General features: G+C 36.5%; 1 protein-coding gene across 22 annotated transcripts; it reads right to left on the bottom strand.

Annotated features, from left to right (window-relative positions):
• Positions 1 to 1,223: 1,223 nt before the first annotated feature.
• LOC148877827 (putative acyl-CoA dehydrogenase IBR3) lies at positions 1,224 to 14,837 on the bottom strand. 22 transcript variants are annotated; one of them, XM_088944680.1, is made up of 9 exons: positions 14,624 to 14,799; positions 14,020 to 14,129; positions 8,871 to 8,953; positions 8,367 to 8,506; positions 7,796 to 7,962; positions 7,480 to 7,712; positions 6,916 to 7,042; positions 6,268 to 6,372; positions 1,224 to 1,531 (listed from the first exon to the last, which is right to left on the bottom strand). In XM_088944680.1, the coding sequence occupies exons 6-8, from the start codon at positions 7,696 to 7,698 to the stop codon at positions 6,347 to 6,349; spliced, it is 372 nt and encodes a 123-aa protein (XP_088800806.1). In that variant the 5' UTR covers positions 7,699 to 7,712; positions 7,796 to 7,962; positions 8,367 to 8,506; positions 8,871 to 8,953; positions 14,020 to 14,129; positions 14,624 to 14,799; the 3' UTR covers positions 1,224 to 1,531; positions 6,268 to 6,346. The 22 variants fall into 22 exon arrangements, 21 of the variants coding, with proteins under 21 accessions (XP_088800806.1, XP_088800813.1, XP_088800799.1 ...); XM_088944687.1 differs by lacking the exons at positions 14,020 to 14,129; positions 14,624 to 14,799 and adding exons at positions 2,333 to 2,452; positions 12,911 to 13,289 and having other exon boundaries at positions 8,871 to 8,964; XM_088944673.1 differs by lacking the exons at positions 14,020 to 14,129; positions 14,624 to 14,799 and adding exons at positions 9,544 to 10,096; positions 12,911 to 13,288.
• Positions 14,838 to 17,183: the final 2,346 nt, after the last annotated feature.

The following is a 17,183-nucleotide window of genomic DNA, read 5'->3' as shown; positions in this document are numbered from 1 at the left end:
ACAAGGTAAACCCTCGTCCCTCTCTCTATCTCTCTCTCTGTACAAGGTAATCCCTCGTCCCTCTCTCTCTTTGTACAAGGTAAACCCCTGTCCTTCTCCCTCTCTGCTAAGGTATCTCGATCTGTTGAAGTCCTAAAGCTAAAATCGATCCAAAGAGCTCAAAACCAAGTTTAACTCTCTCTCTCTCTCTCTCTCTCTCTCTCCATCTTCTTTTTCTTTCTCATCTTCTTCTTCTTCTTCTTCTCAAGCTGTGCACAGAAGATGGATACCTCCTCCTCCTCCTCCTCCTTGTGTAAAGGTATATATGGACTTGAATTTGAATCAATGATCCCCTTGGAACTGATTCGAAGCAGAATTTTGAAATCTGGGGTTGCTCCTTTTGGAATTGTAGAGAACCCTATCACCCATAGTGATTACAAGTAGACTCAATGAAACAAATTATTTAGAGAGGGCATAGAAAATCCATTCAAATGTACATCAGAGGACATGAAATATTGGGATACATTGGCAGTGTTGTTCAAATGTTTCGCATGATAAGTGGATAGAAGAGAATTACATGGTTATGTCATGGATGTTACACTCCATGCAACCACATATCAACAAGAAATGTTCGACACTTTTAGATATTTGAATACTTGACAACCTGTACTACTGAACAAAGTAGAACTGCAGAATAGGGAACCCAAAATCCTAATATTTGAAGTTCTAATTTAGTCAACGATAATAGGAAATTTGATGTAATCAGGTTAACTTGGTGAGCTTCTGAAACAAACTAACATGAAACTCATCCCACTGACAGGCAAAGTCACCTAAAAAAGCACCTTAGCCTCTAAAAAGGGACAATATATAAAAAAGGCCATTACCCAATGTTTGTCAGAAATATCTAGGCTCTTGGGAAGGTGGAGTAGATGTGGACCTAACAGTGGCTACTTTGAGGCTCAAACCTGCGTTCTCATACTTTTCACCCCATGATTTACCATCACACCAAGAAATTGAGCCTAAAACCAGGACAAGACGTAGTTTACCAGAAAAAAAAAATTGAAAGATTTTGAAACTTAACATATAGGTTGCATCTTTCATTCAATTTGACAAGTTGGACAACTAAAACACAATATGGAAGCCAGCCTTGGTCAATGCAAGCAATTTGAGGAAACTGCATCCCATGAGTTACCAGTTTTATTTGTGTTCTCAAAAAGACCAATTATGCAATTCCAAAATTTAAATTTCTTGAAAAATGAAAAATGTTCTCTTTCATTTGCCTAAGATCATCCTCCATTCCACTCCCCTGAAGGGTCTTATTCACATGCCTTTCAAAACTGAACAATGAAACACTTAAAATACATGCATTCCATGATACAGAATGATTCAATGTAACATGCGAAAAAAATATATGATACAATGTAATAGAATCAAAACAAAACTCAGTCTATGATACAAGGAATGGAATGATCATTGCCATGAATGCATCATAGGTAAGTGTTGCTGCTCCAGTATAGTGTGGATCTTTCTCCTTGAACTTTTCAGTCTAACCCTGAAGTTGAAAGAACAAGTGAGAAGTGTAAAGTTAGGTAATCAAAAGAAAATTAAGGTATTTGTTATTCAGCAACCTGATAGAGAATAAAGAATTACAAAAGGAAAGAAGATCAAGACACACGCCTATCTAAGCAAACAGGATTCTACTGGACAAAAGAGATAATATATGATCAAATCTGCCATACAAGGAATCCCTCAAATACAATTTCTTGGTCATGACATTCTGTTCATTACTACTTGATTATTAATGATGAAACATAATCCTAGAATATCAGTTAAAGCATAGACATGGAACAACATTGAGATGTTTATACCCTAGGAATAGGTAGAACCAAAGTAAACTTTGATTACTACTTGATTGACAATCTTGGCTCCTTGGGTTTAGGCGGAGTTTATAGAGGAGCAGCAGAGCATCCTTGGTCCGGGGTGGTAGTAGAAGAAGCTTTTTTTCTTTTCTTTTCAAAACCGTTCTTGGTTTGGGATGGTGTATCTGAACAGAACAGGTACGTATGTTGTACACCAAGGAACTGTACAAGGGAGAAGGGACCCATAAAATGCCAAATCAGATTAACCAGTTAGTGCACACACCTCCCATTACAAGGTATGTAATACAAGCAAACAAATCATAAATTATCAAAATATTTAAAACCTACAGTAGGGCATACCCTTAAACAATCTATAGATAACCATGAACACAATGCAATGTGCTTTTCAACCTATTTAGCATGATTTCCAATAGAATTTACTCTACCCTCAAAAGTTCACACATTTCCTATTTTTAGCACAACATGGCCATTACCTTGTAGCGCTAGTCCACCCCATGCCCAAATGCACGACTTGTTCCTCCTATTTTTGCTCCAGCAACTAACTGTTTCCCAATTGAACGACCTACTTTGAGTTACATGCTTTCCATTTGCATCTTGCAGGGCGAGAACGTATAATTAATGGGTGTTAATATGAAATATGTTGTAAAGATGGATTTCCATAAAATTCTGGTCTAAACACAAAAGGCCGGCCGATGTACGACCTTACTTTAAGGCCATGTTCCTTTTTCGGAATCTCATTTACCTAGGAGCCACTTACCTGGGTAAGTGCATTTACCCATGTTCTTTTTCCGTTTAATTTACCTAGGTAAATGAGATTCTTTACTTTCCCATGTTCTTTTGCAACATCCACTCTCCCGGGTAAGTTGGTCATTTTTTCACCTCTTGCCAATTTTACCCTTTGGACTTGGATTTGAAAACCATGTCACAAAGTCTTAAATGCCCTTAAAATTTTTGGAAATAAACCATGCTGCCTCTTCTTTTAAACCCAATTTGATCCTAATTCAAGTTTTTCCTCTGGAACGATAGAAAAAAACACCATCTGCCATTATTTTGGGCTCAAATTTTGGGCATTTAAGACTGTCGAAACTTGAAAACAGAAAAGAGAGAGAGAGAGAGAGAGAGAGAGAGAGAGAGAAACAATTAATTGACAAATGAATAGATAATTGGAAAAGCTGTCAGATGGTCTAAAATCAAAGCATTTTGTAAGGCTTTGATTTAGAAAAGCTAAAGGCAACAAGTGATTGGACTGTTAGCCTCAGATATCCTGCGTGTATGCTATATTAGTAAACTGTATAATGGATGTTTCAGCCTCAATAAACACGTTGAAAAAAGTGATATTTGTTTCACAATACAGTTAGCCTCAAATATCCAAAACCTATAACTTATTTACTGATGTCACCATTGTTTTGTTTTAACAAAACTTGTTGAAGATGTTGACTTGCTGATTAGAAGGGCTGAAAGATGCTGGAAGCTGGATCAAACATGTTTATGATTGATGCTGATATGTTGATACAAGTATCAACTATCAAGCAAACTCGTACAACCCAGATTTTCTAATCAAGTATTCTTGAGGTCTTGATGTCATCAAGCTAGGCTTAACCACCTTCTCTGTCTCAGGCCATAAATCTGTGCATTCTACCATTGACCTCTATAGTACTTGTTAGACAGTGTATGCCCTTAGCTCCAATCAGATTGATATACATTATGACATTTATTGTAAATGAATAAAGTACATATTTGATTCATGTTATTGTGGTGTGTTTCTGTGTAATACCCTTAAACTTGACACTTATGAGACTCGTGTTAGTTTAGAATGTTCACAGCCGTTGGATAAGTCTGGGGAGTTTTATCCTACTAAGGCTAACACTGATGTGTCGCCAAGTATTGGAGTGGCCTGTCTCAACTGTCAGGGTGAGACCTGAGGTACATGCAGTGTAGGTTTACTTGAAACCCTGAACCGGACCAGATTTCCAGTATTGCCCTGGACCTTGGTGATTAGTGAGCAAAACTGAAAAGTTACACCTGACCCCTAGACTCGATTATGATGTTGCACTACGTGACAGATTGGGTTGTCTTTGATATGCCAATCAAGGAGATCCTTAGAGGGGGTCAAAACCTGGGTATGTTGGGACAGTCCGAGAATTCATCTGAGTCGGTGATCATAGTGACAGGATCAGCCCCTTTGTTGGACAAAGGTAATGATCGGGGATGCACTCTCTCTGATGGAAACCAAGATTGTCGGCAGCCGATTTCAATCGTTGAGATTTGTTTTGCAAAATATATTTTACGGTTTCAAATTGTTTGCAAAAGGTTTTAATTCCCGGGATCCATGTGAGTAGAGAGTGCAACACTGTTCGTTACAGCCGAGGGAGAGGTCATCTCTTGTCGGGCAGTGTATGATCATTATAGGCCAAGAGGTTAAGTGTAAGACCATTGAGGGTAATACCTGATGGGCTAATCTTGCATCTGCCCACAGTCCCTGCGTGTTACAAGGTGGCTTGGCCCAAGGACCACTTAGTGTAAGTGTTGGGCCCATAGAGTCCATGTGATGGGCTCAAGGGGTTCACTGGGCTTTCTAGTGAATTCGGCTAGGCCTTGTAACAAAGGCTGGGTCGAACCCTTGTGGCTGATGTGTAGATCAATGCTTGGGTCCCACGCCATACAAGGAAACCCAACTGAGTAGCAATTTGAAAAGCTAAGTGAACACATACTCTTATTGGGCCTAAAGCCCATTTCGAACTGGGTTGATTTGATCAGTTAAATAAAGGGGCGAATCTGAGATTAGATTAGCAGATAGGATAGGGTCTTACCCTATCCACTCAGAGTGTCCAAATCTGAATACAGATTCAGATCTGGAAACCTCCTGATAAATTTGGAGAGAGCTGATCTAATCAACAGATAAGATAAGGGTCTATCCTTATCTCTTAAAGGGAATTTAGATCCAAATATGATTTGGATCAGCAACTCCTAATGGGATTAGGAGTTGATCCCTTTAGGTTATAAAAGGAGAAGGGGGCGGCAGCCTTTAGAAAATCATCACATTCAAAACAGAGAGAGAACATAGCACCCAGTGAGACTGAGTTGTTTTCTCCTTGCCGCCTCCTTCTTGTCGCCGCCATAACTACCAGTTTGATCTCCTCTTTCTAGCAGGAACGATCAAGATTGGATCTTGATATCAGCCTTTGGAGAAAGGATGATCTGAAGTTGTGCTCATAGCCTCTAGCGAATTCTTGTGAAGAGTTCGGTTCGTTAGACGAACATTGCTGATTCTGCTCCATCCTACACTGCGCCATCTTTAGTGGAAGTAGTTTTTGGTTCCTTCCTTGGGCGTGAACACTTCCATTGGGAGATACTGCTTCTCCGTATCAGGTATATCCCTCTTTTGTTTCTGGTTTCAAATCTTGTTCGGTTTATGGTTCAAGATTGGTCCTTGAAAATGCAAATTTTCTAAAACAGGGAATGTGATTCCCAGATGAGGTGAGAGGAAATTTTTTAAATTTCGCCTAACCTACCTGCAGGGTTCGGTCATCCATATGATGGATCTCTAATCCCTTCAGTACTACAACCAGCAACTTTATCGATCCTTGCTTCTTTCATCATTCTTCTCCAGTTATTTGCTTCTTTCCATCTACCATGCAATGCAAACATGTTAGACAGCATCATGTACTCTCCATCTCTCAGACAACCGGCCTTGTCGATAATATGCTTCGATATAGTTTTTGCTATTTCAGCATCCCCATGAACCAGACAAGAAGGGCAACAAAGGCCATGGCTTTCATGAAACTGTATGCAAGGTCAAGGAGACCAGCTCAACCCAAAAGATTAACCATACATAATTTATATTAATGAACCAGACTTGTATCCACATGTCGTCACAACCAGCAATGAATTTGTTGCCATGTTTAGGCTCCAGTGATGCTGATTCGATAGTGCATGGCATGTTATAATTTTTCACCAATGCAAAACTGTAGGAAAGCAAGCAAAATTTTTTTTGTAAAACTATGCAAGTTGATAAACCAAACCAAGCAAGGACTTTGTTTAGGTGCATGCCTCACCATGCACTTTAGTTAAATTTCTTGCTGCTATAACTTTGGCGCTTAATCACCCAAGTGAGAAGGTGCTCTCCTATCACCTATCCTCAACGTAAGCAGATTTTCTTCCTTTTTTATTTTTATTATTATTATTTTTTTGGGTTTTGGGGGAAATAACTAAAAGTTGAGCATATGCAAGATTTAAAATAGCTCAGAACCATTGAAGGTTTATATGATTTAACAAACCAATCAAGTATTTGGGACTTAAAAGCAACAGGAAATAGTCAGAATGAAGAAGGCAGCTTGGTGACTATACTATAGGGTTTAATTGTCTAGACCAATCCAGTTTCCAGGTTAATATATAAATAATATCTTACCTTGGCCATGGCAATGGTTCTGCGGGCTTTTTTGTTTCCAAGACAATCAATCTGATCTGCTGCCTCAAGAACTAACAGTCTAGTCTTTTCCAATTCCATTCGACACTACAAAACATGATACAATTCTAATTCACATGGATTTATCAAGGCCAAAATAATTATGACTTTTTTATTTAATCAAGCTTACTAGATTATTAGATGCATAAATGGCCTAAGACCTATACACTTCTAATAAATGAGTTCTTCAGTTTTGAAGCCCCACCAGATGACTCAAGTTCTGAGTCAAGTTAGATCGACACAAGTTTCATAAATGAGATGGCCAATCAGTATAACAATCCAATAGGTGATAACACAAGCTTAAGTATATACAAGTATAGAACCTTTCTATGGTATAACTGTTACAGATGTATCCGTCTTGCATTTAGAACCTGTTAATATTTTTTTTTTTGGCAGCAAGCAATATAAGTGGGTAAAGAGATTCTAAAAATTCATATATAGAAACTTCAGCAATTTGTATTTTGGTAATGGATTTCATCAGTTTTTCTTCACAAAGCTAGGGAGGTATCTTTCTCTGTTTCAGAGTCAGGATGGGCAATCCAAATCAAAGAATTGAATAACACACCTTTGCAATATCAGAGAGAAATTAACCTTGCTCAGCAATCAATTTTCCAAACACCTTCCTTTTAAGAGCTCTTTGTGCCATCATCCCCATCTCACGCTCTGCAGCACCTATCAGTCTCATGCAATGGTGTAGCCTTCCAGGACCTAGCCTGCCCTGCAAAATTTCAAGATAATTTGAAGTATATGATAATGTAAAGTATCCACGAAGATGTGATAGAATTTATTTTAGATTTAACAAGGACACAGGGTAATCTAAAGTCAATTCACGAGGTAGAACCAAATGAAGCCCTACCACAATAAATTTGTAAACATGATTATGTGAGGCATATGCAGAGGGGTGGTACCATATTTCCATGACACCCCTGCAAAACCCCTCTATAATCGAATTATCTACCCATTTCTCCTATTAGCATCTTGACCATTCATAGTAAATCAATCTGCAGTTCAAATTTTGTTTTGAATAGGTCATGAAGGAGATCCATTTGACAAAGGATGCTAACCCTAAATTGCCGCTGAATAGAGTGGAGTGGTTTGAACAGGATCCAAACATCCCTCAAGAGGTAAGCTTTAAAAAGGACAAATAATTTTCACCTGTGCAATCTCAAATCCACGTCCTTCTCCCAGAAGTATATTCTTGGTAGGCACAAGTACATTCTCAAACAATATTTCTGCATGCCCATGTGGTGCATCATCAAATCCAAATACCATGAGTAGTCTCTTTACATGTATACCAGGAGTATTCGTATCAACTAGGATCATCATGGATTGCTGCTTATGTTTGGGAGCCGTGTAGTCTGTCTTTCCCTGCATGTTATTTAGATCACCTTAAAGACATCAACCAAAACACAGTGGCAGTACTGTTCTATTCTCTTGAAGTTCCAAAAGTGGCTACACAAGTACAACTAACCATGACTATCAGAACTCTGCACCTAGGATCCACTGCTCCACCTGTCCACCACTTCTTTCCATTGATGCAATAAAAGTCCCCTTTAGAGAATGTTTAGGTGATCCATCAATAATAATGAGCAGAAATCCCACTCTAGACCAATTAATACCAACAGTTATAGAACATTGCTGCGAAATAATTAACATGTTAGTTGTCTTAAAATATACTTTATAATTCAGAACCCAAAATTCATGACCAGAGCATACAGTTCTAAACTTTTAGCAACCAAGGAAGTTAACACTGAGCTCCAAAAGGTGAACGTATTGCATATCCACCTACCTATTATACAGGTATTTCCTTAGTAGTAAATCAATATTGAGTACCTACTCTGACAATCCACCTTACTACCATATCACAAAAAACACTTGAAAATGATCAAGAATCTGACCTTCCCCTACTCATCATCCTCAATATTCTTTCTACCCTATAAGACTTCTAGTCCACAAATCCATGTCTTTGAAATCCAGAAACTCATGCTATATTATACAGGTCTTGTTGACCTTTTCAATTAAAACTTCTTTCATGAACCTACCTTTTTATTGAACACTCAATATTGGTTGCATCAGAAGACACAACTTGTTCTGCCATTGCAAATCCAGAACGAATTTTCCCATCAAGTAAAGGAATAAGCCACTCTTCTAGTTGCTCTTTACTTCCACACCGCAACAATACCTAGAACAGAAGAGAGCACAACACAAAGAAACACAAAATCCAAAATAGATTCATTAGGTATGCCATATTCTCTTCTAAACAAACCAAAAAAAAAACAGTTGAACACCTGTTGATAGGTTTTACCATCGATTAATACATGATTAACCATCAGATGAAAATATATTTCATAGGCCAGAACAAAATAGATGAAAACAATCTCCGAAACATAATTAACCTCCATATTTCCAGTGTCAGGTGCACCACACTTGTCAGCCTGAGATTTTACCATTTCACCAAGCAACTTCCCCCCAAAGTAAATGAATGTACTAAACAGATAATTACCAATGAGGTATCAAAGAAATTAAAACTAAGAGGATATATTGACCTTAAATCACAAGTGGACGATACATAAAAAGACCCCTTTGTGCAAATGCATGAGGTTAGGAGGTGTTCTGCTCTGCCTCTACCCTGTCATCATTCTAAAAATAATATCAGAATACGAATGTACCAATATGCAGATTATTACAAACATAAACATCTGTCATTTCAAAGTCCAAACTAATCAGTGAATTTTATTTACTTATGTTGGGAACTTTTTCTATTCATTTTGATTGGAAACTAAAAGAATAATCAATTACTAATCAAGGCTCGAAGTATTGATATGGTTAAAAGTATCAGAAAATCAGTTCTCCGTGCTAGTAAAATTAAGACATAGATGGATGCCCTTAGGAAACAAATTTTGCATGAATTATATGTGAAAAGAAATGAGTTAGGTTTCTAAACCATACTGATAGTAGTATTTCCTTGCCTCACATTACACCAAATTCCTATAGAAATATTATGAAATATAAACAGTACTTTTATCAATGAAACAAGAACAGTATTCAATTCCATAAGCTGAGACCAACAATGGATAGTGGCCTTTTTATTCAATTCCATACTCTCTTTATTCTTCAATCTTCATTCAACACAACATAAGGTGTTCATTGGTATTGAAGGAGTTCGGATTAGATGTATGCATGTCTGAAATCCGGTGGCAAGATGAAAAAAATACTCACCTCACTCATGTCACTAGTCATCTTCCTTTCCTACCTTCATCCCTGCATTCATGCTTAAACTAGTTACCTTCATTAACTCGTCAAACACCCTCATCCTCATCTCCCTACCCTCTTTGTCAATAAGAGCATCTGCCACTTGAGATATTCTGTCCCCTACCATGAAAAAGTGTTGTCCCACCCTAGACAACTCATCTATAAGAGCCCTAGCCACGGGATCATCATCTGTGTTGCTTCTTGATCTCTTACTTGCTCTATGAGGGTGAGGGGCTGATGAAGCACCTAATTGAGGTCGATGATTAGGGGATTGTGTAGTAGAATGAGAAGCTATCCCATCATCCTGAATGAACTCTATTCCATTATATTGGGTTTCTTCACCATTGACCGATTCACCCACTATAAGAGGGTTGTTATACTCCTCCCTTTTCACATTTTCTACAGCATCAGCAGGAGCCTCTACACTCACCCCAGTTGCTCTATCTCTCCCAAATATAATGGAAAGGTCATCAAAAAATGGGAAAGCCTTGTTTCTTAACCCCTTAGCATGTGGATGGCTCTGCATTTATTAAAACAAAAGTACATTAACAAATTAGATGTTATGTGAAATAAATATAAACATTGCTTCATTATAAATAATAATTGATAACAATTACCTTAACCCAACCTTGAAGACCTCATCTTCATAAGTGATACACTTTTTTACATCACCCCATCCAAACCATAAGCAACTAGGGCCGAGCATCTCACAAATGGCTACATACTATCTCTTCATATGTTTCACTCTAAACTCAATGTGTGGGTTTGCTTTCAATCCACATCTAGGGAGGTTCGTTTCCATGAACCTCTCTAACTAACTCAAGTACCCTAACTTGAAGGTCCCATTGTCTAATCTCCACGCCCCTATATGAACTAGCATCATTAATCCTTCAATTAACTTGCCTTCTTCTTTTGACCAAATTCTATTTTGTCTAATTGGTTGCTTTTTTTTCCTTGTCTTTGCTAGCCATGTCTAAAAACAAGTAATATATAAACATAAGGCAAATACAAGCAAATAACTCAACAAATGCTACTGAAACAAAGCACTATTTACTAAACATCACAAGAGTAATACACAATAGTCTCATAGTAAACATAATGAACAAGTAATACTTTATTACAACACAAAAGTAACAAATGGAAATTTCTATTGGTGTCTAAAGTGCTGCCACATTTGATTTGCCAAGTTGTCTCTAAATGCATTCCACTCCCTACTACCATCTAGGCTTGTTATTCGTTCATAATCTACCTCAGTTGCACTTTGGCTTTGTTCACCAACAAAAAATTCTTCAAGTCCTGCTTCCATGGGGTCATTTGGCATGCTTCTCCATATGTAGTTGTATAGGAGGCAACATGCAATAATGATCCTAACTTGGGTTCTTATTGAATACCAAGTTCAGGTCCTAAGTATTGCCCATCTTATTTTAAGGAGGCCAAATGTCCTCTCAATTACATTCCTGGCTGCAGAATGTCTCATGTTGAAAATCTCAGCTAGGGTGTTGGATTGGTGCCCTTGCCTCCACTCATTTAGACGATATCTTTGTCCTCTATAAGGTGTTAAGTATCCATCACTATTAGGGTACCCAGCATCACACAAATAATAGCAACCTAGACAAGTAACAAAACATATATTAAATTAGTAAATGGTTGCATTGGTTCTCTCTAAACTATTTCCTTAGTGGTTAGGGTTTATTATATACCTTGTGGTACCTACAAGTCATTTCTCCTTGAGATGGCATCACAAAGGATTCTAGTGTCATGGGCAGATCCCTCCCAACCAGGTAAAACATAAATGAATTGCATTTCTAGGGAGCAAACGCCCAAGACTTTTGTTGCAATTTCATTCTTCCTCGTTCGATACTTAGGCTTACCCTTTTCAGGCACTCAAACTCTAATATAGGTTCCATCTAGGGCCCCTAGGCAATTCTACACACATACACCAAAAAAAGATGAATTTAAGGACAATAATCCTGAATATGTGTTGTAATGAAAAAACAAATATATAAAAAAGTAGACAAACCTTGAACCACTTCCATTTCTCATCAATTGAGTTTGCAGTCACAGATTGAGGTTTTTTAAGTAGAACTTCATACAGGCGTACCATTGCATTCAACACCAAATGGGCTGCAACTTGGACGGGTCTAACCCAAACCTCGTCCAGCTCAATCCGATCTTTTGGATGGATTAGGCCTGAATATTTTGGGCTCTAGATTGGAAACTCAAGCTTGAAGTCAGCATTACCTTCTACTATATTTGACCCTAATGTATACATGTACATTATATATTTACAACTATAACAATGTGCATTTAAACTAGCATATACAGTTATGTAATATATTTACACTATGTAACCGATGTTCAGCTTATGCCCACAAATGTCCACCCGGAACTGAGCAGGGCCCGAGTTCTGGCAGGGATTATGTCAGGTTGGGGCAAAATCAAGACAGCTATCCGTCCTAGGAATTCAATCCAGACCCATACTAATAAAACTAGGAATGCTTCAACTAAAAACAAACTTAGAACAAGCTGCAAAAAAAAGTGCAAACAAGAGGGACTTTAAATTTTACAGAAAACAAATTGCTGTCTGGGAACCGAAACTGATTGCCACAGCTGGAGCCAGCAAGGGAAATGGCATTCACACTGTTCCCAGGGTCTCCCCAGTGGAGTCGCCCGTCTGTGGGCACCGAAAAGTGATAATGAATGTATTTTTTATATTACATTTTATTTTACAATAAATTTTTATATCACAATATTCATCCATCCACAATAGAATCTCAACTAGATTTCATTCTTCCTAATTTGTAGTGTAATGTGATACAGTGTATCTTGTCTCTTTACTACCTATAGGATGAGTTTGGATAGGTGCATCTGAGGTAATATTGTCAGATAGGCCCTTGATGCTTCTCTAGTTTTATAGCTTTCTTCACATTACAGTCTTACTGAGATTTCTTACATCGAAGAGGGTTTTCTCTGTAGGTAAATTACATATGCAATTTTATTTTTTTATTTTCTTCTTTTTGTTGTACTGATTAGCATTTCTTTCCTGGAAAATCACATAATTTTGCTCTCTATGTATTCCTCTAGAGCCTTTAGTTATTTTCAGTCCTGCATTGTTCTTCCTCTGTCAAGTAGTCAACCTAATCCTGGTTTGGTTTAGATCCAAGAAATCTAGAAACAAAAAATCAAAATAAAAAGGAAATCAATGAAATAATGATAAAAGAGAAATAATAAGATGAGAAGCAACATTTTTTTTAATAAGATTAAAAAAATAAGCAACAATCAATGCATTACAGAGGAACGGTGGATCAACGGCAAGTGAAATAGCGATTCTTACTATTTAAATGGAGGAAAAATGACCAGTGACGGCAACTAGACGGAGCGGCGACAGCAACTGGGATGATCAATGGTGCTGGCAACAGATGGAGGACGGCCACGACAACTCTTCAGCATTTGTGATGACTTGACGTAGCAGAAGCGAAGGCAGAGAAGCAGAACTCGGAGATACGCAGAGGTGATTTTCGGAGGAAAAACGCAGAGATATGCAGAGAACTCAGAGACAGACATCAGCGGTAGAAGAAAAGCAGAACTCAGCATTCTCTGTCTGAAAGAAATAATGTCACAGAAGAAAAAAGGAATGGAGGAGAAAGGCAGTTGGTGATTTTCGGAGAAGTAGAACGAAGTGAAGGAGGGAAACACAGGTGATTTTTCGGAAAGGTAGAGTCTCGAACTTTTATATCTTTTGGGGGTAATATTGAGATTTTCTATTTTTATCTGCCTACCCTCCACTTGGGAAATCAACTTACCCGAGTCTCGCAAGGGTATCTTTTACCCGGGGAAGTGATACTCGGGTAAATCAAACTTACTATCGGTCCTACAAAATTTTGAAATCCGAACACAGGTAAACTTTTTCACGGAAAACGAACATGGCCTAAGAAGAAAAGAGCCTATTATTAAGCCAATTAGGTTAATAAAACAATTAAATCAAGTAATTAAGTAATTATATTAGTTAAGATAATTAGGTTATTTAAATGGATCAACTAATTAAGTTAATTAACTAATTACATTTGTTAAGTAAATTAGGTTAATGAAATAAGTAAAACAAGTGATTAAGCTAAATAACATAATTAAATAAATGAATGGGCAGTTGGGCACCCCTTCAGTCCAAGAGGCGTGGGTACCTCAATTATGTAATTTAAATAAATTATATTGGATAATTACGTGGGCTAGACCACCAAGGAGGAAGATTGTCTACGAAAGCATTAAATTCTATACTCTTTCTCCTTCAAAGCTAGCAAATGAGCGACACTCTTGGATCTTAGTTAGGGCAAAAAATTGAATCACGCCGAAGTAATGTTTACAGCATGGGTGCCCGCCGTGCCCCACAGTGACAAAAATGGGTGAACCAATTTCAATTAATGGGTCCGGTTATTAGTTGAAACTGACCTGATTAACTTTCTTCTTGACCCGAATTACAGTTGCAGCAACATCGATGTTGGGCCAATAAGACTCCATCCTTTGGCATCCTACTAACTCTCCGGATGCCGGCAAGTCTCCTAGAATCCCATTTTCAACATAAAACTAGCAGAATGAGCACAAAATATCAAAATAAATTTGGAAACTTCTTTATCATACTTGGCTAGAAAAGAGATTGAAGTTTTCCTCCTCTACTTTCTACTTTCTAGATGCAAAGAAACTTTTAAGCGAGATGGAACCATTAAAAAAAACTAAGTCAGATGGAACAAAACAAGTCTTCATATGTTCCGTGAATTGCGAATGGGTTATTCAGATTCTAACTGTGTTTGGTTGGGCGGAATCGGAATTTCATTCTCATCTTGTTGGAATTGCATTACTCCATTTGAGAAAATGGCCATTCTTTACCTCTCTTTTGGGAAAGAAATCTCATTCATGGTGATTTCAATTCTCATTCTCATTCATGTCTGAATCAAACAAACTACAAAAATAGACCATTCCAATTCTGATTTTAAAAGATTTCAAATTTCGACTGCAAATCAATCTAATAAAAACTGAAACTAATTTAAAGTCATACCCGGGTTGAGATGAGAGGTAAGAGCTGAATGATGAACTGTGTGAACTGGGATCTCTTCAACCCCCAGTGAACAACGGATAGTGATAGGAGTAGCACTATGAGAAAAGTTTGACACAATGAAGACTCCTTTGATCAGCAAAATCTGGAGCTGTTTTACACTCCTCTCGCTTCTTCGTTTTGGCCAGAGGAAAGGGAACAAAAAGAGACCTATTTTGAGGTAGTATTTCATTATATCACGACTATAACTGTGATTGCCTCTACCTAAGTCCATTTACAAGCTGTTAATTAAAGGTAGGAAGGATAAGGAAACTCTACAAGTTTACTTTCCTCTACATAGGTTGTTTAGCAACTTTTTCTTCTTTCTCCATCAATTACATTCCTAAATGAGTTGGGCTCTTTCTTAAAAACGTGTAGAAGCTGGCAAGGAGTTAAAAGGGATGGTGATGTGGCTACACGAGAGGGATGGGAAAAGAGGCTGAGAAGCTGTTGACGTTGCTTTAACGCTATATATATAGTAGCGGCCCATTTGATGTATGGGATGGGGCACCCCCCCTTGTCCCTCACCCCTACAAAAGTCAAGACACTCCACTCTATCCCCGCCCTAACCCCAGTGACAGGGCGGGTCTGGGGCAAGTCACCCATTTCCCGTTGGATTATAGGATCTTAGGATTATAAGAATATGAAAAAAACTTAGAGATATTTTAAAAATCAATGTTAAATTTATGAATATTTTACTAATTTATCATCATGGTCAGGGAATTATATGCAAATCTCATCCATAATTTGGAACAAAAATATTTTTCCTATCTGCCTCTGTTTAAGATTTGTGAAAACTTGCCCCATTTGAAGCAAGGCAAGGTAGGACCCAAATTTATAGGGAAATTTTCAATCCCTACAATGTTAATAATTTTCTATAACTAACTAACTAATAATAAATTAAAAAACAATAAATTACAATATTTTATGATAATTTCCAAAAAAAAATTAAATTGCTATTGATTAGTAGTAATGTATAGTAAATTCGTTATTTACAATAAAAATAAATTATTGTGAATTATTTAATTTTTAAGCCTAAATCATTTACTATTAATCAAAGTAAATGCAATTATAGTAAATTAATGTAACTATGGTAAATTACATTATTTTTAATTAAAAATACATTTATTGTTAATTAATGTAAAACCAAGTCTGATCGAATTCAGCCATGTGGTCTAGACTGGTGTGGATAGACTTAATAATTTTCCTAAATTAGTTAATAATTATTTATTGAAATAATGAAAATTATGAAACAACTTCTAACAGATTAACTTCTTAATTTAATTTTCCTAAATTTTTAATAACTATTTAGTTGAATAATAATAATAATAATGGATTATTATTTAAATAGTTTTGGAGAACATTTTTTCATAGATTAATTTTTTAATTCTTAATTACTTATTTAAAAAACAATTATGGATTATTAGTTAAATAGTTTCCCTAAATTATTTGATAATTGTTAACTATAACTTTTTATTTTATAAAAATTATTAAATTATGGTAATTAGTAATATCGTCAATCAATAAATCATTTTTGTAAAAAATTAATGAAATTTTATTAAAATACAATGATTAAAGTATTTTATGGTAAACAATGAAATTTTGAACATTTATTAATAACCAAAAATTATTAAATAATGGATTTTTTATTACTTTTTGTAGATTATTAAATTATTTAATATTTGTTAAATCATGGATTATTCCTAAAATAATTATTTCATAATTTTTGGTAGAATATTTTTCATAAATTTTAATAATTTTCATAACTAATGGATTATTTAACAATAATGAAAGATTCCATGAATATATAGGAAACATCGAATTCCTCTTATACCCCTTTCTTTGCTTGAAATCACGTCTATATATATAAATATTGTTTGATTTGGAAAATCAAATCCTAATAAATTATGACCCTATTTTTATAGAAAGTGGAGAGAATATAGGGGAATTAGAGATAGCATAAAGGGGAGAATAAAACATATATTAAGCTAATTAAGGAGAGAATTTAGGTTGTCATAGAAAGTGAAAGGGGGGAGGGGGGGAGAGAGAACCCAATGGGAATGGAGAGGATTGAAGATAGAGGGTGCTGAGATGGCAAATTGGGAGTGATAAGAAGGGAGAGACGAGAGAGAGGAGAGGAGAATGCAAGGTTTGAGTAATGGAGCACAGAGAAGCAAGGTGAGGGTTCACATCACCTTATATATATGGAATTTATTGAAAATGTCAGCCCATGGAAATTCAGAATTTGAAGAATCATTGACTTTTTTCTTGTTTGGTTTGGCCGATTATGCCAATTTATAGGAAATCAATGAAAAATCAATTATTGAAATCCTCCCTTCTTAGGGATCATCTTTTTTGGTGATTTCTTTACTTTTAACCGATTCTGATTTTTTGAGGATGGCATGGCATTGAATAATAACTCTAATATAAAAGTAATAAGCTCTTGAAAATCGGTACCAAATAACTCAAAGTCATTATTTGAAAAATCAGCTTATATGGCATAAATGATACCAAACAACAAATT

This window comes from Nelumbo lutea, chromosome 1, assembly GCF_056320005.1.
Source record: "Nelumbo lutea isolate HS-2025 chromosome 1, American lotus-T2T, whole genome shotgun sequence".
NCBI lineage: Eukaryota > Viridiplantae > Streptophyta > Magnoliopsida > Proteales > Nelumbonaceae > Nelumbo > Nelumbo lutea.
The sequence above is the reverse complement of the archived record's forward strand: the minus strand, read 5'-3'. Positions and strand labels throughout refer to the sequence as shown.

Excerpts from the sequence above, each read along its gene's own strand:
- LOC148877827 (XM_088944696.1), bottom strand. The coding sequence starts at position 7,698 with ATGCAGGGAAAGACAGACTACACGGCTCCCAAACATAAGCAGCAATCC. Across the intron at positions 7,043-7,479 it reads GTGGATTTGAGATTGCACAG|GGCAGGCTAGGTCCTGGAAG; the intron begins GTGAAAATTATT and ends GAAATTTTGCAG. Across the intron at positions 6,373-6,915 it reads AAAATTGATTGCTGAGCAAG|TGTCGAATGGAATTGGAAAA; the intron begins GTTAATTTCTCT and ends CATGTTTTGTAG.